Here is a 27,480-nt window from a genome sequence, read left to right as displayed (position 1 = left end):
ACTACACAAGGGGGCCGCAGGTTCGAAACCCGCCAAGGGAAGATATTTGTATGATAAACATAAATGAATTTTCCAGGGTTATGGATGTATATTAAATATTTAATATTATGTATGTGTATAATAAAAATCTTACTTTTATTTCCGTTATCTGGTACCTGTAACACAAGTTCTTTACGAACTTATCACGGGACCACTTAACGTGGCGTGACTGTAAATATTTATTTATTTATTACTGTTCCTGTGGCGGGAGGTGTGTATAAGCCACACAATTAAAATATTAACTAACTAATTGGGAAGGCGAGTAGACTGACTAATGAATAGTTGTTAACGGAGCCCAGAAATCAACACGTAAACACCCATCTTGAAGACGAAGTCTCACTTGAATAGGTACAGCAGCTATTTTACCTGTTAAAAAGGGACGCATTATTTCTTTGCGCGATCATGTTGTATTCTTTCTACAACATGATCTATCATCATGTTACGACTATGGCTACTCATGCGACCTTCATTGTGTTGTCCAACCAAATTTCATATAGCTATAGTATAGATCTAGATAGGTACAACAGGTGGATTAAAGAAGGTGGTGGAAGTATAAATTATGAATATGAGTATAAATCACGTGAGGATTAGGCAAGCGAAAGACTAATAGTAACTTTTGAAATGCCCAATATTAGGATTGTCGTTGTCATCGAAAAAAAACAAGTATGACCGACCTATCTTGAAATCGATTGGATGCGCGCGCCGATGTTATTTTCGTCCCATAAAAGAAGTTAGTAGACAGAAAACGTAGGTAATATCAAGCGGACCTAATATAAAAGGCAGGTAAGTTTTCCTTAAGTTATTTCCTTTGTCACTAATTTCAAGATTTCATTGATGTTTTGAAGAAAACACGGTATCGTGATAGAGGAAGTAGCACGTACAAAAACAACGAATTTAACCTGATGTGCTATTTAGTATTTAGGTTAAACATCAAGATAATTAGTTTCACTTTGCAAAAATGGGCAGAATAAAGTAATACATCTTTGCATTCTTATCCAATTGTTGCTTATATGTTGAACAATGCTGCGAATAGTTTAGCATTTGGATTTAGAAAAGCTTGAAATTATAGTTAAGAAATCTAAAACGAACTTAGTAATTAATTAGAATATAAGTGGTGATCTGAAGTTACTAAATATGTACTTAAAATGATCATTGTCTATACAATATGCATCTGTTGTTAATGCGCCTGTATAATTGTTAATGTGGCTGAAAAGTAAGAAAAAAAATTGTATTCATATATATAATATGGGGTATGACATGAGTAGATAGACTATAATATATAATACATATCAATACAATGAAGGTCAGAATCGTAGATGCAGTTTGTAAAATTGAAATCGTCGATGTTTTGCGGGAATTAAAACGGGTCGTTATTATCATTAGTGTGGAGATGGGTTCACGAGCCATGTCTCACGTCCCACATCATGTTGAGGCTATTTGGGGCATAAAGGTTGTAACATGTAACAAGGTATCATGAATATAGTCGCCTATGAGTAGTCTCCATTTATTTATCACAGCCGTAATGCATAATATGATTACCGCATGTCACACAAGTATAATGTTGGAACTAACTTTCATAACTTTCAATATGCCCTACTGCCAGTATAAAAGACAGGATTAAAGGGAATAGGCTAAAAAAAATTGAAAAAAAACTTACAGGACATCTACGAAGGGTAAGTTATAGAAAAGGGGCAGTAGGGTGTAATGTATTAGAGATAAGTGACCAATATCAATCCTGTAAAGACACAGGTTTGTGGGTTTTAATATTTACCTAGAAGTCAGTTTTCCCTTTTGATTTTGTAGATGCATAAATTAACATATACCTATAATGTTCTTTTTCAGCAGTAATCATGCCGGGCGCAAGGCACAAGATCCTTGGCCATGTGCTATCCGGCTTCTGTCATAAAATGAATCGATGCAAGCCACTACACGGGGATTCCATGGATACTCCCCTAAATAGATGTTTAACCACTTTTGATATAACATTACTCGGTAAGCCGGTATATTATGTACATTAGTAATTAAAACTAATTTGTAATTAAATAGCTCTTGAAATTAAATCTATTATGTGCCTTCAATTCCAGGCGACTGGCTTTGATAGAATCGCTACCCCTACCGAAGCCAGTCGAATGACAACAAATTCACGTTGTATCTTAAGCTTCTTTTAATATTATATACTTTGTTAATCCTCTACAAGCCATGTACACACGCGAACACGCTTAATGTTACGTAACAAAAAAGAAAGTAGACTTCTACTTTAGGTAGTCCAAAATAAATTAAGCATTATTATTAAAGATAGCTCGAAAACGATTAGCCTGACCTTGATAAATTTAAATAGTACCACACGAGAAGTACCAACTTTCATAATATAAAAAATAAAAAAGTAACATACATTCGAATTGAGAACCTCCTCATTCTTAAAATTGGTATAATATTTGCGACTCTGAGTAGTACACATGCACCTATATACTGAAATAAACACATTCTAAAGTAGCATTCTGATTATTTCCAATGAATTTCAGGCGTGGGTCATATGGTGGGTGCAGGGATATATGTACTTACCGGAACTGTTGCAAAATCAATGGCTGGTCCTTCGACTGCACTAAGTTTCCTTCTAGCGGGGATAACTTCGACTCTCGCTGCCCTTTGTTATGCTGAATTCGGGACTCGAATACCACGAGCGGGTAGCGCGTACGCTTATACCTATGTCAGTATTGGTGAATTTTGGGCTTTTATTATCGGATGGAATATTGTTTTGGAATATATGATTGGTAAGTATTTTCCTTTAAATTAAAATCTGTGAATTGATTATTGTTCTAATCGTATATTATTCTTTTAGGTGCTGCTTCAGTGGCGAGAGCTTGGTCAGGATATTTGGATTCTATATTACATGGGGCTATCAGTAATGCCACAGTAGCGTTAACTGGTGAACTTCATGAAACACTTTTAAGCAGATATCCTGATATTCTAGCGTTTCTCATATGTCTAGCAGCATCCTTGATACTCGCTGCGGGTGTTAAAACATCAGCCTATATCAATAACGGCCTGACTATTTTAAATCTTTTGGTCATCTCTTTAGTAATCTTTTTGGGTTTTTATTATGCTGATATCAGCAACTGGTCAGAGAAAAATGGTGGTTTTATGCCGTTTGGTTTTAGTGGTGTGTTAGCTGGAGCTGCTACTTGTTTTTACGCTTTCGTAGGGTTTGATAGTATATCTGCTTCCAGTGAAGAAGCCAAAGATCCTTCTCGCTCTATTCCTGTTGCAACAGTATTATCAATGGCTGTAGTGGCTTTTGGTTATATTTTGGTCGCGATGGCATTAACTTTAATGGTTCCATATAATACAATTAATCCAGATGCTGCGCTTCCAGCTGCTCTTGGTGCAGTCCACGCAGACTGGGCAAAATATGCAGTTGCTGTGGGTGCAGTATGTGGAATGACAACAACTTTACTTGGATCCATGTTTTCACTACCACGATGTCTATATGCTATGTCTGCCGACGGTTTGCTTTTTGGGTTCTTCAGCGACATTAGTAACAAGGCCCAAATTCCTGTTGCTAATTTAGCTATTTCTGGTTTATCGTCTGCTTTCATAGCTCTTCTTTTTGATTTGGAAAAACTTGTAGAATTTATGTCTATAGGCACATTGTTAGCCTACACGATTGTTAGTGCTGCCGTAATAATATTGAGATATCGTCCAACTCCAACAACAGAAGATAAAGGTTTTGTTGTCCCACAGTTAGATTCACCTTGTGATCGAGAGGATAGTTCAGCAACTGGAACGCCGGCAACGGATGGCGGATCTTCTTCTTCTGAGGTAACTTTGATCGTGTGTGAATTTCATGACCATCATGATTCAATTGAAACTATTGTTTTTTTTTTTACTTTAGATGTTTGAAACATTAACGGTCGGTCGTCTACGGCCTCAGTTCGCATGGCTAGAACCTCTTGTTGGTGGTAGAGCCCCTGGTGCTGCTGTGACATGTTCTGTGTATACATTTACGATTGCTACTGCGGCTCTGTGTGCTCACAACCATTTTCTCGTCGAACCTGCTGGATTATGGGTGTTATTGCCGGACTTCGTTCTGATTTTCATCATCATCTCGTGTAAGTTTGTGTTTCTTATTTACAATATATGCACGGAAGTGATAACTGTATTTTGTGAAAATAGTAGATTCGAGATGAAAATAGTGACATCTTCACAATTTTTCAAATAGGTACATAATTTAAATCTTTTGGGTCTTTGAAAACTGCTCTAGAAAACAAAGACTCGACGATTTTAGTACTGATGTGATTTAAATGTATACTAAGTTTGTGCTTTTTTCGGTTTCGGCACAGGTTAGTTTACATGTATGTGTGTGTGTCTGTATTTATAATAGGTAGTTAGAGGATATTTTAGAGGTGTTTAGTTAAAAATATTAATCGTTATTAAATAAAATATAGGTTTGGTGATAATCTGGGCTCATCAACAAAGTCCGACTCGTTTACCGTTCCGTGTACCTTGGGTACCACTGTTACCTGCTGCAAGTGTGATGCTCAACGTAGAACTTATGATTAATCTGAATGCTCTAACTTGGGCACGCTTTGCTATGTGGATGACTTTCGGTGAGTTTATGAAATAATAAAACCTTATTCTGCTTAGAGCTCTTACTTCTGACCTTAGAACTCTGTTAACTTAATTTGAACTCGAAATCTTAAATAATCTTAATGTCAATTTGCGTATACATAGATTACGAATTAAAAACGTATTTAATAAATATTAATATTGGGACAATTGCATAGACATAGCGAAGCCTAGAAGACTAATGTAAAAAAAAAAATTCGGACCAGTACCTTCAAAGGTTTTGCCTAAATTTTTGCTCTATGTATAAATTTACGTAGAGGCAGCCATTTGGCTTTACCCCTGGTAGTGCTGATTATCAGGTGGGCTGTATGCATATTCTGCATTCGGCTTCAACAAACAACTATATGATACCTACAACTAAAGACATTTTACCTAATATTGGTTTGAAGCAAAGCATACATATCGTTTAGATTTATTTTTAAATGCGAGGGTTTGTTTCGATTCGTCAACATTATTATCCTTTCAGGTCTTCTTGTATATTTCCTATACGGTATCCATCACAGCAAGCTGGGAGAGGGTGTCGCCGGTTTGCTATCCAGCGGTGGAAATAACAGCGATTGGGGAGCAGTAGAAAAGACGAGTTCACGACGTATTGGCCGCTTTGGTCGGAGCAGTAAAGGAGATGACCGCAAACCCATCATTTGTGAAGACGAACTCTCTAGAAGAGAACCTTGATTCCGATCGTGATATCTGTTTAAAGACCCAAAATATTTAGGATTTTTTTTTAAATTTACGCGATCATTTCCCGTTGAATATATCTGTATTCTTACCGGATTATATTTAACGCGCAGGTAACAATTATTTCTCTTGGTACTTACGTATTAACGCCACCCCATCAAAGATTTAATGCTTAGCAATAGTAAAATTGCTCGTGTTTTGGTAATAAAATTGCATAAATATTCGAAAAATATGGAAAAGCGAATCAGAGCACCCCACTTTCCAGTACTTTCCACCTGGTCTTGTCTGCCCTACCCCTAGAGTGTATATAAAAAACCAGAGGCGCGGAGGGAGAGCAGTCCTCGCCCGCTGTGACGGAGCACGGAAACAGTGCGAGGTGGAGCGGCTGAGGCGACCAACAAGCCGAAGCTGCGAAGCTGACTCTTCCCGCAGCGCCGGAGATAAGGCGGATTCAAACTTAAGCTCAAAAATCAGCAAAAAATAAGAAAACCAAAAGATAGACTACTATATAAAAACATAAAGATTGCTTTTTATCGGCTTTTTAATATTATAATGTTTGCCGCGGTGGTGTTAATACGTAAGTACCTTTCTCTTACTTGAATCTTTTTTTGAAATTTTCAGCCTAGAGTATATTTAATTGTAGGGGTGTTTATTGTACACACCAAAAAGTAACGAAAAATCAATTTAAATTAACTCGATAATTTTATTTAAAAAGAAATTATCGCCATACAAAAGTTTATGTTATATCATGCTACACAATTCTTGTGTATAATTATTTACGAATATTAATTTGAAAATATATTTCCATCTCTTTTTTTGACAATCTAGTTATCGGAGAATACTGTTTTATGGATTACAGATGAATTACAGCATTTAACGCTGCATTTACATATAAACGTGACCCTTAAATTAAAAATAATTTTATTTGAAAAGGCAAACTCATTATTTGATTAACCAGGTAGTAGTAACTATATGTTCTATATGACTACAGTTCAACAACCAAGGTGCTTAGTCTTTATGAGTTCTTCTCGTTTAGTCTCAGGTGTTAGGCTAATAAATAATAATGTTTAATATGTACAATTACATTTATTCGTTAGAGTTTTTAGAACAATTCAATGTTAAGCATAAATGCTTTATGTGTTATATTGAAACACGTTTCCTTGTTTTGATAAGCTTATAGTAAAGGTGTTAAGTCTTAAATCTGTACTTTCCCGGACTAGTGCTGGAGAGTCAAACTAAAAAAAAATTCCAATTTTTTTTCTTGCGGCTTCACGCGCTTATTTCTGTCTAGTGTTTTGCGAGGGAAAAGGAGGGTAGTGGGTGAAAAAAGCATGCAAATATTTTGAATAGGGATGCCAGAGATGTAGACAAAATGCATAGGGGGATATTCATGTTGATATTGGCCACAAGGAATATTTTATCGCCACTGTGAAGATGAGTGTTGACAATATATCTTAAAAGATTAACTTTTTTAACTGTGTTTTGAAGAAAAACAGATTAAAAAATTTAAAAATAGTATGTCTAATTAATTCAGTTATTATGAAGCTTTACATTCACAAACTTGTTAAATACTAAAAAAATACACAAAAATATCAAACGTAGTTTTATTTTTATTTTTATATTGAATTCTTAGACAAGTGGTTAATTAAAAACAGAGGGCTTCGATTTGAAAACTACTTTAAAACTTTTTCAACGTGTCTAATTTATTTAGGTGCGCTTTGTTCAGTGTCAAATGTCTAGCTGTAACTAATTGAGAACATCATTGAATGTTGTTCACCATCACATAACTCCGTTCATTTATTAGTCTCGGTCATCACTATTTAGATGCTGCCAAAACAGTGTCCATTAAACTATTTTAAACGTTATTAACGTACAGTGTTAGGACGGCGGAAAACAACTATGTATTGTGCTTGCAACTAAACAACAACTTGTGTTAATAAAACCAACTGCTGATGCGTAATTATTGTTAATAAACTGGTGTTGTATGACTTGACACCATGTGAGTTTCCAATACCATGTGAGTTTCGTGCTAATTGTTCAATGTTTAATTTTTATTGACGCAACTGGTGATCGGACTCTCTCGGGCTGGGTTTCTGTGTGCTTAGTGCGAGTCATTTCGATAAAGCGGCACGACACGAGAACCCTCTCATCGTGGCCGCCGGTAACTACATTCCCGATCCTGCGGACAGAATGGAAAGCAGTCGACGTCGCCCAAAACACGTCATCTCGGATCCTCCCGATCCACTAACGGTGCTTTTAGGTACTTCAAGCACCGGTCACCGTTCTCGTCGAACCCGTCGCTTGCGACGAAGGGCTCGACGAGTAAATTAACTCTCAGACACAGCCCACTGAGTTTCTCGCCGGATCTTCTCAGTGGGTCGCGTTTCCGATCCGGTGGTAGATTCTGCGAAGCACGGCTCTTGCTAGGGTTCGTGTTAGCAACGTCATCAGGTTTGAGCCCCGTGAGCTCACCTACAAACGTTAGGGTTACGCTGAAATAGCCTCTCAAGGCTCACAGCTTAGGTAGGAAAAAGAAAAAGTGCGAGTTTTTTAACGTTCTCGATAGCGTAAAAGTTAGCCCAATTTTGTATGCAGTTGGAACAGCGCCCCTAGCGGCAAACGTAATGAAACGATTCCATTCCATATAAATATGAGCTACCTTTTACGCTATCGAGAAGGTTAAAAAACTCGCACTAAGCACACTGAGCCCGCACGGACAGGTACCACCACCTTGCCTATTTCTGCTTTGAAACAGTAATACGTTTCGGTTTGAAGGGTGAGGGAGCCGTCGTACATACTGTAAAACTAAGACTTGGAACTCATGTCTTAAGGTGGGCGACGGCATTTAAGTTGTCCGTAAGCTCGACCGCCCAGTTTGGTTTAGAAACGGGTACGTAATAAAGTTTAAATTGGTTTTCTGGTTTTATTTAGATTAAAAAATATCTGCAATTATAACAGTGACAGCCGAAAATCGTGAAGTAAAAACCGAACATATTATAAAAACAATGGATGGAATACAAGCGTGCCCTAAAAAAACTATGTTCTAAGCAAAACAAGGATCTGTCTATAATTGTGGTGCTCAATCAATTCGGTTGTTAAATACAAACCGCATTGATTGATCCGGTTGTTAAATGAAAACCTAGGTACGCGATTGAAGGATGTTTTATAAACTGAACCCAAGTCTGAAAACAGTGTAAAATATAAGACTAGTTTATACTATAAAATAATTCACGCAGCTTTAGTGTACAAATGGACAGTACTTTGGTAGCATTGCAAATTCCACTAAACCCTACTCGTTTTATAACACAATGTCGCATACTAAAAACGAAAAAAATATATGGAAATACCTACTCTTGCTCGCTTACTCGCTTGTAAATTAAGTTAACTACATACTGCATTTTGTATTCATCTCTAGGCTTCAGGCTATCATTGTGCCAAGTATTCAGAAATTTAAAAATTCCTATTAAAATCTTAGCTAGTATTTTCTTCGGTATTTAAGAGTCGTTCATATATTACTACGTTTATTAGCGTCAATCGTTTTTTAAAGATTTAACAAAATAAAAATATAAGCAAAAACAAATCAAATTAATTCCGTATGAATTCTTTGTGTGAAAAGAAACATAAATGACAAGTTCTTTTTTTAAACTTTGGATAATAATGCGTCTTAAGAGGTCTTCGGTGATGAAGGTTATGCTGCAATAGTGTAGGAATTGTGTAATATTGTATTCAAAATACAAAAAAAACATTTTGTTCTATAAGATCCATTTAAATGTTTTCCACAAAATATATTTTAAATAAGTTTCTCGATACTGTCACTAAATTAATAATTTATATTAAGATTTTTATGAAAAAATAAACACCGAGCTTTTTTCTTAAATATGGACTTTTAATAGCGCTAACAACTTTTACTTTCGCATATTATATATAATTATGTTGAGTCATAAAATATGGCCCAATAATCCTTGAATGCCAGATATACGTTAGTGTTATGGCTGTTTTTTTTCAACCAATTAAATCATCCAATTGTTTAATGGTAGAATGTAATAAATAAATTAGGTGCATATGTGATGTATAATCTTATTATCTCTTTCGCACATACATATGATTTTGGTAGTGTTCCGATTTACCTACACTGCGATCACTGACACGATAAATACATATTGGACACGCCTTTTCAGTTTGCACATTGTTTACTATTTGAACTTTCTTATAAGTTTAGTCTATAGAAAATTATAGATACTGATATTAATGAAAAACGAATAATAATTTTCGAGATTTGTTTAACAGTTAGAAAGTAACGACAATCTCGTAGATTGTAGTTTATCATAATTATTTGTTGAAATGTAAAGGAAGGAACGATTGAACAAGCTTTTATAATACAATAATTTATATCTTTGGCCTAATATCCTGACCATGATCAAGCGGATAAAACAAAATTTAATTTTTAGTCCAGCTTGCTTATAGCGTGTTCTTTTTTATTTTACTATATTTACTTTTTTTTACTATATTTATTTCTTAGCAGAATCGTAAGCAACACGTGTGTCCTAAGTAGATATTAATAATGGTGTTAGTGCAGGTTTGACGTTCACTTGCTGTTGTATTACTATAATCAAAACGCCTATAGTCATAAATTGAATTGCTATTTTAAAATTAATATAATATGATTGTGTACTGTTGTTATAGTTGTACCTGTATTATTATTAAGTGTTGATGTGTAAATAATGAAACTACGAGTACGTAAACCGCACATGTTTTATTCATTCCCTGTACTCACACATTTCAATTACAAACAGTTGTCATGACTCAACATTGATTACTATTATAGTGCGATCAACGGCGGATCCAGGGGGGGGGGGGTCATGACCCCCCCTGAGCTAGTTCCAGGACTTGAACCAACTTGGACTAATTGAAGAACATCATGATTTATTTACTATCTATTGTTATCAAAATTAAATTATAAGTTCTTAACTTGCCCACGACTATGTGACCCCCTCCTGGCGCCAAAGCTGGATCCGCCCTTGGAGTGCGATAAGGATTTAAATGAATGTAATTGACATTTCAATGAATGGGCAATTTGGCCAATTTCTGAGACATCAGTTTAAAGAGTAAACAAAAAAAAATACAAGGCATATAAGCATAGCACCTAATTTTTCTAATGAAATATTCCCTCAATAAAGGTTCACGATTGACTTCCACGGTGAAGGAATAACATCATGTAATAAAAATCAAACCCGCAAAATTATAATATGCGTAATTACTGGCGGTAGGACATCTTGTGAGTCCGCACGGGTAGGTACCACCACCCCGCCTATTTCTGCCGTGAAGCAGTAATGCGTTTCGGTTCGAAGGGTGGGGCAGCCGTTGTAACTATACTGAGACCTTAGAACTTATATCTCAAGGTGGGTGGCGCATTTACGTTGTAGATGTCTATGCGCTCCAGTAACCACTTAACACCATGTGGGCGGTGAGCTCGTCCACCCAACATATATATATTATATAAATCGCCAAAGCTTTTTCTAATTACCATGTTATGAATAGTTGCAAGGAACATATATCACCTATGGAACTACGTAACACATTGTACACAATAAATAATTTATATGTATTATTATAACACATTAAATTATTATATTGTGTATTTACAATATTTAAAATCAAACAAGTCATCATCATAGCCCTACAACGGATGAAAATATTTCATGGAGCTTAATGTTGAAGCATTTTGTTACGTGAATGAAAGTGAGAAGAGAATTTTTATTTGTATATCGTAAATTGCAATACCTTTCATTATATATTGTGAAAGAGAGGAATTATAAAATTGGAAAAATTCTGTTACATGGATATTAAGAAAGACAAATCATTAAACATACGCATTCTTTTTCATATTAATTGGTTAATGCCACCTTGGGCGGTAATCTAAAAAAATCCTTAATACTACATTTTTAAATAATATATTTATCTATTAAAACAACATGAATACGAATCCACTAACCAAAAAACGTTATACAACAACAAAAGAACCAAAACTACAACATATACTATTACACTGCATTCGTAACTAAATTCATCTTATGTGTACACAATGTACGCATTTTTATTACTTTAAAGATTTCTTTACGTGCATAAATTTTGTATTAAACTAATTAAATCCCTGTCATACTGTGGCTAATGTTAAACTATATCAAATACACTTACTTGCATAAATTAGTTGCGTATCACCTATTTATTGTAGGTACCTATGTTTAAGAGTTTAAGGTACTTAAATAATGTTCCGAGAATTATCAAAAACCGTACAGGGTTTCTCCATTGAATTATACGTGAATGTACAGTGTGCTTAGTGCCAGTTTTTTAAAGTTCTCGATAGCGTAAAAGTTAGCTCATATTTGTATGGAATGGGATCGTTTGCCTATGTTTGCCGTTTGGGGCGCTGTTTCAACTGCATACGTGTAATAAATTGCATTCGTGTAATAAAAATGAAACTCGCAAAATTATAATTTCCGTAATTACTGGTGGTAGGACCTCTTGTGAGTCCGCACGGGGAGGTACCACCACCCTGCCTATTTCTGCCGTGAAGCAGTAATGCGTTTCGGTTTGAAAGGTGGGGCAGCCGTTGTAACTATAATTGAGACCTTAGAACTTATATCTCAAGGTGGGTGGCGCATTTACGTTGTAGATGTCTATGGGCTCCAGTAACCACTTAACATCAGGTGGGCTGTGAGCTCGTCCACTCATCTAAACAATAAAAAATAAAATATAAAATTGGGTTAACTTTTACGCTATCGAGAACGTTAAAAAACTCGCACTAAGCACCCAGAAAACGAACGGAAACACGTGCTTAAATTAAGTGTACAGGAGGGGCCTCAAGTGGCCTATGCAATCATTCTTCGGCCCAATTACGGCCAAAAATCGTGTGTCAAACAATCTCACTTTTTCCTGTACTATTAAATACTCCTTAGTGTTGAACGTAGCGACTCAGTGAAACGAATTTATTAAACAATTTTAATGTATTTTTATTGTGAAAATAATAAGTTTGTGTATGAATAGCAGAGGACGTTTTCTTTTTTATTTTTTCTAATACAACGTTATTCCTCGCATTATTCTATACTTGATGATGATAAATTGACTTGTTACTTGTATGAGAATGTGACGTGTAAAGCAAACTCTTATCACAGATCGGATTGCCGAGCTGAGCTCGCGTTTCGATGCTGCTATTATTCGATTTGAAATAAATTTAATGATTTAGCTAAGTTGTTGGATAGCATAAAAGGAAATTGTTAGAAAAAATACTTTTGTCTTTTACTATATCACTTTTATAACAACAAGCTGTTGCTCCAAATTCAGAAGTTTTATCTGAAATCAGTTAATAATTGCGATTACAAACCGAATTGAAATGAAATAATACATAATAACACTATTATTAAAAAAAAAACGTGTCAAGAATATTAAATATTAACCGTTGAAGCCGTCTTTACAAATTATACAATGGATTTCAAAAGTATTCACAGTGATTATCACTATATTATGATAGCACAATAGTCCGGACATTGTAAACAAAAAATAACATCCCCAAAATTTTTGTAAGTCCACAAATAATTTCATGTGTACAGTTTTTAACGGAGAGATAAGAAAGTATTGGACTTATAAATGTGCAGCGCAATAATTGCGTAAAATAATTTACATAAATATGTATATAAATAATTTACTAAAAACTTTTCAGTAAATGAAAATAGCTTAATTTTAATAAAATCAATCACGGTTGGAGTTTAATGTACTCAAACACATTGGCAAACAAGCATTCCATGTACATTATTAATAAATTACACAAATTTGCTAACCACGAGGACTCGTGACCTTTTGTAAATATTTTTATACTCACAAAAACTGAAAACAAAGTTTTTGCTTAATCTGTTTATTGAGAGGAACAAGGGGAACTATTTAATATTTGTATAGATTCCTCTCATAATTTTTAATCTATAAAATCACTAGTGTAGCCCATAGATTTCAGAGATACTACACTCATTAATACGTTATGGGAATGAAGAGATTCAGTCTTATCTGTGGTAACGGCTTATCTGCCACGCCGACGGAGGCAGTCGCTGTAACCTGTTGATGGTGGGTCGACCCCACTGCAACCATAAGAAGCCGAGGATAACACATATAACAGTTTCTATGTAGTACCCATCGATTTCAGTGACGCAGGTGCCGCCTTCTGATTTACATAACTGTAAAGGAAGAAAATATTTTTATGAGTCTTTATAAAACTTATCCTGGCCATTTTGTAATGAAACGTATGAAATAATATTTTTTGCATCAACAAGAAGATAAACCTGCAGCCTGCCTAGTATCAAGCGTGTAGCGGAGTCTATGGTCATCGTGACGTGAATGTCATCACCAGAGGTCGGAGTAGGTAGATTGATTTAAGGTCGTTGACGTCAAACGTTGAGGATAATATGGATATGCCTCCAAAATACCGGAACTTCATATTTATTGTATTTGTTCCGGAATTTCAAAATTAGCATGAAACTGTGTTTAAGGTGAAAAACGTATTAATAATATCAATATACGCTGCCAGTGCTAGGCTAATGGTGAAAGAAATCAGTATTTTATTTTATACAAAAACACTTTGGAATAGTTTTTGTCCCTTTCTGTTGAATTAGAAATGACGCTTGTCAGTATGAGACAAAACTTAGACAGGGCTTTTTGTTACTTTATCTCTTTTTTTTTGGAGTTTACTCCTTTAGAATCGATTTACATATATAGGCCCGGGGTATGAAAATTATGGGGACCAAAATCGTACTAGCATGTCACACGAAATGCGTTATGCGCCTAGCATGTCACACGAAATGCTTTATGCGCCTGATTGGCTCCTGATTGCGTGATGCGTGCGCGCGCCAATCAGGAGCCAACGCGCGGCCGCGTTATCGCAGGTGACGCCGGGCTGCTGCGCCGGCAGTCCGCCACAAAGCCTCGTACTGATCGCGCGTTTCTCTCATTATTGTATTTTCATATATTTGTTAGTCGTTTGTTTTGTGTCTCGTTAATTTGTTAATAATCTGTTGTGTATCGTGTTGTCGTAATATAGAACTATTTCTCGTATTGTTTCGTTTAATTTTTTATATCCAGTAAACTCCAGTCGTGCGTCGGAGCGGACACACACACTTTTTTTTTTTTTTTATTGCCTTTGTAGGCAGACGGGCATACGGCCCACCTGATGGTGAGTGGTTACCGTCGCCCATGGACTTCAGCAATGCCAGGGGCAGAGCCAAGCCGCTGCCTACCGCTTAATACTCTCCATAAGCCTCGTTTGAAGAAGGACATGTCATAGCGCTCGGGAAACACCGTGGAGGGGAGCTCATTTCATAGCCGGATGGTACGTGGCAAAAAAGATCTCTGGAAACGCACTGTGGATGACCGCAGTGGCTCCAGGTAGTATGGATGAACTCTACTCCGGTGGCGGGCGGTGCGATGGTAAAAACGAGATGCTGGTATCATCTCGAACAATTCCTCAGAGCACTCCCCATGGAACATACGGTACAAAATACAGAGGGAACCGAAGTCCCTCCGCAGACCCAGAGGCTCCAAACGATCCGAGAGAATGGGATTATCGACAATCCGAACGGCCCTCCTCTGTATGGAGTCAAATGGAAGAAGCTGGTATTTGGGAGCCCCGGCCCAGAGATGGGAGCAGTACTCCACGCGAGGCCGGACTTGTGCTTTATAAAGCAAAAGTCTTTGTCCAGGCGTGAAGCACCGCTTCGCTCTGTTGAGGACTCCCAGCATTTTGGACGCCAACTTGGCTTTGCCTTCCAAATGACTCCGAAACTGGACATCGCTCGAAATGTCGACCCCAAGTATCCCGATACTCTCGGAAGGTTGCAGGTTGTTCATCTATGTACACAACGCATCGACCGCACGCAACGACCAATCGAAGCAAGTATCCTGTATGACTCATTGGGTGTTTGTTAGAAAAAACGATGCGCGCACGCTGTGTTCCAGGTATCTCACTCGCTTACCTCGGTTCGTAGAGTGCGCTGCTATCGTAGTTCAAATCCGGGAACTTTTTCCGCTACTTCCCGCACATTATGGGTAAAATGGCATGTCCATATTATAATATCTTGACGCAAGTATATAAAATCAATCTACCTACTCCGACCACTAGTCATCACTCACATTGACACATGGGGTCATAGTTTCAGTAATATCGGAATAATACCAAATCAGTTTGGTGATACTAAGCTAATCAATACGACCACAACTAACACTCCTATACGGAATTACGATAGGTATTTGAAAAAGAATTAAAAGGGTTTAGTCGTTTTTTTTATCGCCACTGCTCGCCTCACTCTCGATCACGCACCTATCATTGCGCCACACTGAAGCCATAGCCACAATTTTGTAACAGTTGTTATGCCCTCCAGAATATATAAATGTTGTTTGGAATTAATGAATCGATATCGTACATACTTTTTGTCTAATAATATTCCCTGACTATGTACAAATATGTATTTTGAAATGCACTTACTTCAGCTTCAACTGTTGAGGAGCATTTATTGTCGGTCAACTTAGATAGTGAGCAGCTTTTGTACGTCAAGTGATCAATAGCCCAGAGTGCTAAAGTGCTGGGCCAGTTGGTTCCAAGGTTAGAAACAGTGTTTAACAATGTCATATATGTACCACCAACCGTTGGATCAGATACTTTTGCGAAGAAAGCCATCACCGCCACAAACATACAGTAGAGGCATGTCTGAAAAAAAAAGTAATATTTCTTCATTTTAAAATATATATCCACAACTAGCTTTTCTTACTATCTAGTACTGTCAAGGAAAGTCTGAATATCATTTGGACATTGATGTTTTTTTTTTATGATGGGACTAATTATGGTTTATAATATGCATTCCTCATATACAAGGTCGAGTAGAGTATTGGATAATCATTTATACTATAAATAAACAGATTTAGTCATATATAACACTTTGACAATCACTACATTGTAAACACCTAAAATTTATATTATACCTAGTCCGGTCATAAGTATTGTCACACAGTAAAAACTTTTCTTTTAGAATGCTGGCCACAAAAAAGTTTATTGAATTCGAATTGTTCATGAAAATAAAAATGTATACTTTTAGAATTTTACTCATTTTCAAATATAGAGTGGACGCTTAAAGAAGACCGTGTTGCAGTTATTGCGTTGCATCGTTACGGTTACGCGCCAATTCAAATTTTAACATACTGAAAAATTTGAATATAACCAAAAGATTCGTTTATCGTACCATCAAACGATACAATGAAGACTCTAGTGTAGATGACAGGTCAAGAAGTGGTCGCCCTCGGTCTGTTAGGACTCCAGCAGTGATAAAAGCTGTGAAGGCGCGAATTCAAAGAAATCCCAAACGTAAGCAGAAACTGTTGGCCCTTCAGATGGGGTTAAGCAGAACCACGGTGAAAAGGGTGTTAAATGAAGACTTAGGGCTTCGGGCATATCGAAGAAAAACAGGACATCGTTTGAATGCTCGTCTAATGGACCTGAGACTGAAGAGATGCCGCGCTTTGTTGAAGCGGTACGCGGGAAAAAAATATCGGGAAATTCTTTTTTCGGATGAAAAAATTTTTACCGTAGAAGAGAGCTACAACAAACAAAATGATAAGGTGTACGCACACAGTAGTGAAGAAGCGAGCAATCGTATTCCGCGTGTCCAACGAGGTCATTTTCCATCCTCGCTCATGGTATGGTTGGGAGTTTCTTATTGGGGCTTAACAGAGGTACATTTTTGTGAGAAAGGTGTAAAAACGAATGCAGTTGTGTATCAAAATACAGTCCTGACGAACCATGTGGAACCTGTTTCTCATACCATGTTCAATAACAGGCACTGGGTATTCCAACAAGATTCGGCGCCAGCTCATAGAGCGAAGAGCACACAAGACTGGCTGGCGGCGCGTGAAATCGACTTCATCCGGCACGAAGACTGGCCCTCCTCCAGTCCAGATTTGAATCCGTTAGATTACAAGATATGGCAACACTTGGAGGAAAAGGCGTGCTCAAAGCCTCATCCCAATTTGGAGTCACTCAAGACATCCCTGATTAAGGCAGCCGCCGATATTGACATGGACCTCGTTCGTGCTGCGATAGACGACTGGCCGCGCAGATTGAAGGCCTGTATTCAAAATCACGGAGGTCATTTTGAATAAACTTTAGTGTCATAAGAATCTATGTTTTGTTAAGTTCATTTTGGTATATGAATGGTTACATAATGAATAAATTTGTTTCAATTATTTTACATTAAACGTGTGACAGAATTTATGACCTGACTAGGTATATAGTATAGTATATTTTCATACAAACTTTTCGAATTTCCTGTATTAGGTTGAATGATTTGATGGGTCATGGTTGCCATTAATTATTATTATTATACTGACACACGACGCAATTTACAGTGGACAGGTGTAATGTATACAATTTGGATATTTTCAGAGTTCCAGATGGTATAATATTATTTAAAAATTGTTACAATTGATTAGCTTTGTAATTTTTAACAAATTCAATTTATGTATTAATTTATTTAAATTACTGACTATATATTATTTGGTCAATACTATGCATATTCTTGCCAGTTACTGTATTGAATAAAGAGCTCTGGACTACATATGACCAAGCCCCCATCGCGCAAGACATTACATTGGAAATGGCGTAGGATAGGACAGACCCTACAGCGCAGCAGTCAATGCAGTATCAATCGTGTTTGAGTAGCAACCGTGTGGCAGGAGAAGACCTGGTCGCCCTGTACACGCTTGGCGACGCATCATGGAGAACGAGACGAGGTCTGTCGACGTGACCTAGAGTGATGTCAAGAAGCAAGCACAGGACAGGGGTCAAGTGGAGACAACTTGTGAAGGCTTTATGTACCAGCGGGGTACCCTATGACTACATCAACAAAATATTATTTGGTATCATCTATCTACATATGAGCAGTAAATAACATAATAACATGATGTGAACTTGATGTAGTAATCTCATTATACAGGTAGAGCTAAAGAAATATTTTTAAACAAACCTGATGAAAGACATACAGTAACATGAGTATGCTTAGATAGGAGTATGAAGGTCCAGAGTCACCAAGCAGTGTTGGTGTGAAGGCTACAAGGGCTGCCGCCAGAGGACCAACCAGTAGCCTCAATGGGAAAGCCTTTAACCAAAGAGAGAGTGGGGCTGGTCCTGTTGTGTGTTTAGCCAAAATCTGTAATTTTACAAAACTTTTACTGCAAAACAATCAAAATTTATAGTATATTGAAGATAATTTACATATTTTGGTTAAAAATCAAATTTCGTTAAATCAGGGATATTAGCTAATTCATTTATTAATCAATGTATTAAATAAATAAAAAATTATGCGTCAGGAAATCGGCTCCGAAATGAAAAAAGGTTTCAATAAATTATTACATTACATAAAATACTTATTATATCATATGGCAATTTTTTATTTATTGCATAGATGGTGGACGAGCTCACAGCCCTCCTGGTGTTAAGTGGTTACTGGAGCCCATAGACATCTACAACCTAAATGCGCCACCCACCTTTACATATAAGTTCTAAGGTCTTAGTATAATTACAACGGCTGCCCCACCCTTCAAACTGAAACGCATTTCTGTTTCACGGCAGAAATAGGCGGATGGTGGTACCTACCCGTGCAGACTCACAAGAGGTCCTACCACCAGCAATTGATCATTTATTGAGAAGACAAAAACTAAAAAGTAACAATATTCATTCAAAGAACTTGAGACTACTTACAACTGGCATTATGATCTGTACTGGTACCAAAGGTACAGCCAGTAAAGCTAAATCTTCACGTGGGACACCGGCTTCAACAAGCTTCAAGCCTGATACTGCATCTGCCGCACAAAAACCAAGCTGAAACAAGAACATGCTAAAATACACAAATAAGTAAAATCATATCTATTGATTTAGTGAATCTATCCATTTGAAGTTATTCAATAATAAAATGTTTCTTATAAAACAATTAAGTTATGTTACATATTTTACATGAATGAAATGGATAGTATCTTCAATCACTTTGGATTTCATTTATTTAGTTAAAATATTTCTCACCTTGGCAGTGAACAGAACCAAAGCTAATTTTCGTACTGCTGGTAATTTCACAATTGTATACAACTGTTTGTAAGCACTAACAATATCATTTCCTCCCTTCACCTGACCACTTGCACTGGTATCATTAGCTTCATGTTTAAATATAGCTATGAATGTAGTCGTTATAATGAAAATCCAACCCCAAAATAGTAGAAAACTTGACAGAGTCACTAGTCCAGTCTCCTGTGGTTCTGTTCGTAAATATTTGTTGCAGAAATATGGAGACTCGAGAGCCAGAAACATTACATATCCCAAAAAAAACCCAGCTGTTTGGCCTACTGTATTACATGTCGAGGCATGTCCAACATTACACCTGAAAATTAATTCATAAAAAGAATTACAATTCTTAATCAAATCTTACATTCAAATTCCAAATCTGTCAATTTCATCTTTTTATAATATTTATAACTAAGCGATTGTCATACCTTTTCAACATAGTCAAAGCCCAGCCATCAACAGCAATATCTTGTGTGGCCGCTAAAAAATTTAATAACAGAAAAGATACTGTAAGTATTGTCATTGAAGGTGGTTCCCCATCAATTCCCAGCCAATCTGTGACACAATATGATACTATAATCATTACTATTCCAATCAAGTACTGGACGGGTACAAGCCAAGTTTTTCTTCTTCCAAATTCAGGCCAAAACATTGCATCCACTATAGGAGCCCATAATAGTTTTACACTAAAGGGCCAATTTACTAAACTAAATTCAGCCTGAAATTTTAAAACGAATATAGTTGAAATGCAAAATATTACTTTTTATTATAAAAAAAAATTCTTTAGAATACTGACTTGTTGCGTGTACGTTATGCCTTTATTTTGTAAAAGCATTGGGACAGCTCCAGCTAATCCCAGTGGTATACCCTGTAATGTGTATAGGAACAACAAAACAGCTATGTTTAGTTCATCCCCTTTAATGTTACTTCTTCCTTCGTTCGGCGCGTCTCCGTTTTCAATCAATTCCTCATTTTCCGGTGAATTTTTGCGCTTTGTTAAAGTCATAATTGCTGCTCTTATAGCCTAAAATACATTACAAATGTTCTAAAGTGCCAATGTTGAAAAAACACGTCAGTAGAATTTACTCATTCCAAACCTTAATGTTTGCTGTTTTGAATCAAGACCACACTGAAAATATATATTTTTTCTTAAAAACTGACTAAATCAATTATTTCATTCACCATTTAAATTTTTTAGTACAGTTTTAATAAAAAAATAACTATTTATTTAATATTAATAATCTGCACGATTACCACGTACATAGTAGCACATACGTACCTAATATGAAAATTGAAATTGATTTGATGAATGAAACATAGTATTACAGGTAGGTTTCGCGTATTAACTAGTGTATTATCTATGACCATGTTTCTTTTTTGGAAACTGACATCTCTTACTGATCTGTGGCATTGTAATTTTTTGTTTGTGTGATTCGTCCATTAAACATGCAAAGAGAACGTAGCCAATACAGAAATTCTACCCGAAGTTGTTTCCACTTTATTAAGCCTTATTATTATCATCTAATCTGGTGGTACGACCTCTTGTGAGCCCACACGGTACCACCACCCCGCCTATTTCTGCCGTGCAGCAGTAATGTGTTTCGGCTTGAATGGTGGGGCAGCCGTTGTAATTAAACTGAGACTTTAGAACTTATACCTCAAGGTGGGTGGCGCATTTACGTTGTAGATGTCTATGGGCTCCAGTAACCACTAAAGACCAGGTGGGCTGTGAGCTCGTCCACCCATCTAAGCAATAAATAATTAAAAATAAAAAAATCCGGAAATGAAAAAAAGTGGGGCCAAATTCAGTGAGCCTCCGTCGTCTTATCCTAAGCAGCTAGAGATGAGTCATACTAGGTGAATCAGATACTAGGCCCACCTAGTATTTGATTTACTAAAAGTTCCTAATTTTAAGAAATACCTAATCCATATAATCTTTCTAATATCATTCACAACCAATACTTTACTAAGCAAGCAATCTCAATCTGCCTGTTCCTAATCTCAAGTTCTCAGTACGTTATTAGGATTTTAAGAATACGAAGGTTAGGTGGAAAAGGTAGATTATACATATTGGCAAAATGGGATTAGGTGCAGCCTAATCTCGTAAAATACCTAATACTCGGGTCTGTTCTTGTAAATCTAACCCATCTCTATAAACAAGAGTCACTTACTGTCACTTTATTTTTTTTAAGGGATTTTGTGACCTGGTAACTAAGATCTTTAGGTCAAATCTTATTTTAATTTTAATAAAAACTTTTTTACATGAAAAATGATATTATGAAATGAAATGAAGTTGATTAATATGAAACATGGCATGAAATGAAATGAGATGAGATGATATGGGATGAAATATAATCTCAGTAAAATGGTGGTCATTTACTGAGACTGTTTCAGTGGACTTTTTGGAGGATCCCGAGAAGCTACGTTCAGCGGCTTTGTTTCATTTTCTCATATTTGTGCACTTTCACAGATACTAAACAGTTAAAAAGCCCCCTCTATTACACATTAAACCTGAAGAAACACTAAATAGACAAAATAAAACAAATCACACAACTTCACTCCTCGCGTTCCCGCCAACAAGTCCTGTCACTTTATGTCATTTGTCATAGATAATACACCTAATTTAATTTCTAATTTTTCAAAAAATTAATACCTAAATGTACTTAAATAAATCTGCGAGCCTTTGAACCTATCTTGTAAAATATTATAATATTAAACCGTGTTAAGTACCAATTAAAAAAAATAACCATGTTTGTTAAATATGCCATACAAAAGTTAAATTCATAAAAACTATGTTAAACGCATTATTCATGCTGTACGTACTATTATCATGTCTCGTTTATGCTTTTTGAGATGTTTGTTAGATACACATGCGCCTATTAAACTTCCTCACAACGTACAAATAATTGTAGGGCGCAATAAAGAAACAAAAATTAAGGATCAGTCATGTTCTAGACAGCAGCGTAAGTGATAACTTCAATTGAGAAACCATATTTATTGTGCCAATGCATACTTTGCTGAACAAGCTTCATTGCAATATCTTGAATCATTTTCTTTTACGTCAAACGATTTCATATTTTTTTAAATTATTTGCTTAGATTAATTTATATTTAAATTTTTATTTATCCTACATAATTTCGTGTTGATAAATCAAAATCTTAAGTTGATACCTACGATAATTGTGTTCTGCTTCTTTTAAATGCTTGTTATTCTTCATTTACAGTAAGCTTAAAAGCAGATTGTGAAAAATGTCATGTAGAGATAAAACAACTAGGAGTAAACGCTTGTGGGTTAGATGGTTTTGCTCTTAAAAAAGATGAAGTGTATGAAATTGGACATGGATCAACAATTGAGATTTTATTAAACAATCATGTGCATATACTTGAATTTGATCCACCTCCTGAAAGGCTAACTACCTCACAGAATCAGACATTCAAAAGGAAATTGGAAGATGACAGTACATCTCAGAGAAAGAAATCATTAAAAGTGGAACAAGTGTCACCAAGTGTAAAAGAAAAAGTTGAAAAAGTTATTAGAGATATGTGGGATGAAATAGACAAAGGTGAATTGTATGTGTTTACAGCTAAGGGAGTGAAATCTAGTGACAAAATAGCATCTTTTGATATGGATGGAACCCTAATCAAGACAAAGTCTGGTAAAGTTCATCCGGTGGACATAAATGACTGGCAAATAGCATTTCCTTCAGTGTCCCAAAAACTGAAAGAATTTTTAGAAAAAGATTACAAAATTGTGTTATTTAGCAATCAAGCCCCTATTGGTAATGGTAGAGTTAAAATAGAAGACTTTAAAAAGAAGATTGAAAGTATTGTCCAAAAATTAAATGTGCCAGTACAAGCATATGTAGCAACTGGTAAAGGGATTTACAGGAAACCTAGAATTGGAATGTGGATGATTTTGACTGAAAAGGTATAGTTTGAGTCTGTTTAATCTCATATTTATGATTAAATTAAAGCATTAAAGCTGTCTTGCTATAAGAAATACAAATCTCTAATATTTTTAATCCTTCACTTAATTTGGGCTTAGCCATTTTGACAGAATTGGTAACTACATAAACCTATAGTATACTGACCTAAAAGAACTAGGCATATGAATTTTATGTTAATTTATTTTCTTTTACAGAAAAATGATGGTGTCAAAGTTGATATGAACCAAAGTTTTTATTGTGGAGATGCTGCAGGAAGGGTGGCAAACTGGGCCCCTGGTAAAAAGAAAGATCACTCCTTGGCAGACAAACTCTTTGCTGAAAATTTGGAATTAAAATTTTATACTCCCGAACAATTCTTCTTGGGACATTCTATTGCTAATGTGCTAATGAGTAAACCTGAGTTTCATCCTAAAGAAGTAACTGTAGAACCTTTTAATAATAAACTAATTAGCAAAGATAAAGAGGTTAGTCAAATTTCATTCAAATATATTTTAAAATTGTTTTTTTAATTGGATTTTAAACAAAATACATTCTAAAATAATATACAATACAACATTTCATCATTTAAAATAATAGTCAAAACATCGTCTTAATATTACTAAAAGCCGTTAACCACGACATATATAATTATATTATGCTTAACTAAGCAAATAAATGTTGTTTTCTGTTCAAGTTGGAATCACGTTATTAGCAATTTTGGCTCGAAGTTCCAACAATAATGGTTCACTCTCCTTCAACATTTTGAAACTTGATTTTTACTTGAGGTTGAGTTTTAAATTGAGTTTTACTGCAGATTTTAAATTGATGAAATATTTCAAAGTTAATCAGAATATTGGTTTTGCAAGTGTTCCAGAAACCGAAAATGCATACCTTAATTTAAGCAGATATATATATTTAGTTGCGAATCAAGTATCATTTAATAGTATCTCATGCAAATGAAATTTAGAGAGCAATAAACGTTACACAGTGAGAGCACTTATGAAACTGATGAAGTTCTGCTGCGACAGCAATTCAGCAATTCCTACAGTTGAGCATTTGGAATTAGCGTTCTTGTGTTCTTTGCCTGTAGACTGTACAGCTGTGATTGGCCCACGTTTATTGTCCAAATTTTATTTGAGACCCACAGCACAACCCCTGTCCTATTTTTCTGAAAAGGTGATTAGTCACCGAGTAATGGGTAGCAGCATTCTCAGACCTATTATACCAGTACAGTGCGATCTGTATTTCGACATTTATTATTTATAGAGCATTTTGTGAGCCACCACGCATGAGTATATTATACTGTCTATTTCTGCCATATAACAGTAATGCGATCCGGTTTGAAGAGTGGGGAGACCCATTACCCAACACAATTGAGACTTATACCTCACGTCCTACGGCAGATAGCGCCATTCAATACTTAACACCTGATGGCCAGTGAGGTTGACAACAACAACAAAAAATAACGATAAAAAAAAATTTCGTTATAACATCGTTATAAAAAAAACTTTTGTTATAGATACTAATTTTAGTTGGATTTCCTGGTAGTGGAAAATCTTTTTTGGCAAAGCAGATTGAAACTAAATCAAATCACAAATATGCCACTGTGTGCAGAGATATTCTAGGCTCATGGCAAAAATGTGCTGCTGAAGCCACAAAATTGTTGCAGGTAAGTCAAAGTTCGAAGGCAAAAAATATAATAAACTTACTTACTGGTGGTAGGGTATTTTATGAGCTCGCCCAGCCTAATTCTGCCGTGAAGCAGTAATGCGCTTCGATTTGAAGGGCGAGGAACTGTTGTGTACGACTCGTATCTCAAGATGGGTATTAGGCGATGATATCTATGGGCTTTAAGAGAAATTTAATGAACCACATTTTCAGGCAGTCTTTATGTTCATTATCACCAGCTGTCCACTTTATCATTATCAGTAATAATGCAATTAACAAATAGCATTGTAATATTACAATATTGACTGAAATTTTAATTGAAAGTCTTATGGACACAATCAGATAATATATTAATCTAATTGAACGGGTAATAGGTTGTGATTCGTATTGACTACATTAAATTTCGTAATTATGGTATAGTCATTTTAATTTTTTATGTTCATTATTATCAAGGTTTCTTAATTAAGAATTTAGTATATTCTTAAACGAGGGTAGTTTTTTTTTCGAAAGTATATGTGTGATATGGGACTTTTTGGCGGGAACGCGAGGAGTGAAGTTGTGTGATTTGTTTTATTTTGTCTATTTAGTGTTTCTTCGGGTTTAAATGTGTAATAACGGTGGTTTATTAACTGTTTAATATCTGTGAAAGTGCACAAATGTGGGAAAATGAAACAAAGACGCTGGACGCAACTTCTCGGGATCCTCCAAAAAGTCCACTGAAAAAATCTTAGTAAATGACCACCATTTTACTAAGATTATATTTCATTCCATATCATCTCATTTCATTTAATTTCATCCCAGTTGATTAACGTCTCAAATTAATCATTTTCATTTCATTTCACTCCATATTATCATTTTTCATAAAAATAAGAATATAAATTAAAATAAGACATGACTTAAAGGTCTTAGTTACCAGGTCATAAAATCACTTAAAATCGCACGCTGTATCCATAGAGAGCTTTATGGATTTTTATAGATTTTGGAATATCTTTAGCTTTGTCTTAATTGGCTGTTTTTTTAAAATGTTTTAGTCGGCCGTACATCTGTCATTAATTAATTTTATTTATTTTTTATTTATTTATTTATGTACACACAGAAAAAAAAGACATAGTACAGAGTAATAGGAAAATTATGTACAAAGGCACTGCTTAATATGTGTAATGGTATTACAAAAAACTAGGAAATCATTTCCAGATGACGTATTGGTAGTCTAGTAGTAGTTCTATTTTCCAACAGGAAATACGAAGGTATCGCACCATATATTATAGCTTATTATTTTATATATTCTGTTATATAAAAAATAATGTAGTAAAAAAATATTTGGATGAAATGAGGTGAAATTTACTTATTTGAGATTGTAATCAATTGGGATGAAATTATATGAAACGGTATGAGATGAAATGAAATAAAGTCTCTGTAAAATGGTGGCTATTTACAGAGATTTTGGTGAACATTTTGGAAGAACTCGAGAAGCCAGATTTTACTGACCAGACTGTTTCAAATTTCCACATTTATACACTTTCACAGATGTTAAACTGTGAATAAAGCAACATACGTTTAACTGAATAAACACTAAATTAACAAAATAAAACAATTAACATAACTTCGCTTCTCGCGTTCCCGCCAAAAAGTCTCCCTGGCAGTATAGTATATTATAACCTCTTTATAATAAGAAAATGTCTTTTTTTGCAGCAAGGAAAAAGTGTCATAGTAGACAGTACGAATCCGGATGTTGAGTCTCGTTCCCGTTGGACATCACTCGCAAAACAAAATAAAATAGATTGTCGTTGTGCTAAAATGGCTACTTCTAAGGCCCATGCGCAACATAATAACAAATTTAGGGAACTGATGAAGATCAATCATGTTCCTGTTAACGATATTGTATTTCATACCTACAAGTGAGTGCATTACTGTTTAGCTACCTCAAAAAAACACAACGCCCACTGAGTTTCTCGCCAGATCTTCTCAGTGGGTCGCGTTTCCGATCCGGTGGTAGATTTTGCGAAGCACTGCTCTTGCTAAGGCCAGTGTTAGTTAGTAACACTCCCGGTTTGAGCCCCGTGAGCTCACCTACTAGCTCGGTGAATCTAGGTTACTAGAATAGGTAGAAAAAAATACAGAACTCAAATGTTAATTTTCCATAGACAATCGAAAACACAATTTGGTAAAGAAAACTTTTTTAATAACCATTTTTTTACAACAGAAACAAGTTTACTGAACCGTCACCAAACGAAGGTTTTAAAGAAGTAATTGAAGTGAAATTCAACCCGTGCTTTGAGAGCGAAGAAGCTGAAAATTTATATAGAATGCATTTGTTAGAGAAATAAAGTACTTACCCGAAATCTTAGATATTTATTTTTTTCCACCAGGTGTTCGACTTAGTATGAGTTGAGTTATTTAAATA

The 27,480-nt window shown here is 35.6% G+C and overlaps 3 protein-coding genes across 8 annotated transcripts; 2 read left to right on the top strand and 1 right to left on the bottom strand.

The window, feature by feature from the left end:
* The first annotated feature begins 620 nt into the window (after positions 1-620).
* LOC114252529 (cationic amino acid transporter 4) lies at positions 621-10,085 on the top strand. 5 transcript variants are annotated; one of them, XR_016323407.1, is made up of 8 exons: positions 625-822; positions 1,882-2,031; positions 2,562-2,810; positions 2,879-3,858; positions 3,932-4,148; positions 4,485-4,646; positions 5,132-5,712; positions 5,752-10,085. XR_016323407.1 is itself a non-coding variant. In XM_089729122.1 (7 exons), exons 2-7 carry the CDS (start codon positions 1,890-1,892, stop codon positions 5,338-5,340), a joined length of 1,959 nt encoding a protein of 652 aa, XP_089585248.1. In that variant the 5' UTR covers positions 621-818; positions 1,885-1,889; the 3' UTR covers positions 5,341-10,085. The 5 variants fall into 5 exon arrangements, 4 of the variants coding, with proteins under 4 accessions (XP_089585248.1, XP_089585247.1, XP_028042826.1 ...); XM_089729122.1 differs by having other exon boundaries at positions 621-818; positions 1,885-2,031; positions 5,132-10,085; XM_089729121.1 differs by having other exon boundaries at positions 621-818; positions 5,132-10,085.
* A 2,243-nt stretch (positions 10,086-12,328) lies between these two features.
* On the bottom strand, positions 12,329-20,915 carry LOC114252547 (acetyl-coenzyme A transporter 1). 2 transcript variants are annotated; one of them, XM_089729123.1, is made up of 8 exons: positions 20,763-20,915; positions 20,280-20,507; positions 19,912-20,201; positions 19,448-19,799; positions 19,130-19,249; positions 18,396-18,578; positions 15,866-16,087; positions 12,329-13,565 (listed from the first exon to the last, which is right to left on the bottom strand). In XM_089729123.1, the coding sequence occupies exons 2-8, from the start codon at positions 20,487-20,489 to the stop codon at positions 13,395-13,397; spliced, it is 1,548 nt and encodes a 515-aa protein (XP_089585249.1). In that variant the 5' UTR covers positions 20,490-20,507; positions 20,763-20,915; the 3' UTR covers positions 12,329-13,394. The 2 variants fall into 2 exon arrangements, with proteins under 2 accessions (XP_089585249.1, XP_028042866.1); XM_028187065.2 differs by having other exon boundaries at positions 20,581-20,764.
* A 1,146-nt stretch (positions 20,916-22,061) lies between these two features.
* Positions 22,062-27,418, top strand: PNKP (Polynucleotide kinase 3'-phosphatase). The gene is made up of 6 exons (XM_028187221.2): positions 22,062-22,446; positions 22,707-23,410; positions 23,624-23,893; positions 24,928-25,077; positions 26,769-26,974; positions 27,280-27,418. The coding sequence occupies exons 1-6, from the start codon at positions 22,314-22,316 to the stop codon at positions 27,401-27,403; spliced, it is 1,587 nt and encodes a 528-aa protein (XP_028043022.2). The 5' UTR covers positions 22,062-22,313; the 3' UTR covers positions 27,404-27,418.
* Positions 27,419-27,480: the final 62 nt, after the last annotated feature.

This window comes from Bombyx mandarina, chromosome 08 (genome assembly GCF_030267445.1).
Source record: "Bombyx mandarina strain Sakado chromosome 08, ASM3026744v2".
NCBI classification, from domain to species: domain Eukaryota; kingdom Metazoa; phylum Arthropoda; class Insecta; order Lepidoptera; family Bombycidae; genus Bombyx; species Bombyx mandarina.
This window is presented reverse-complemented; position numbering and strand designations above follow the sequence as displayed.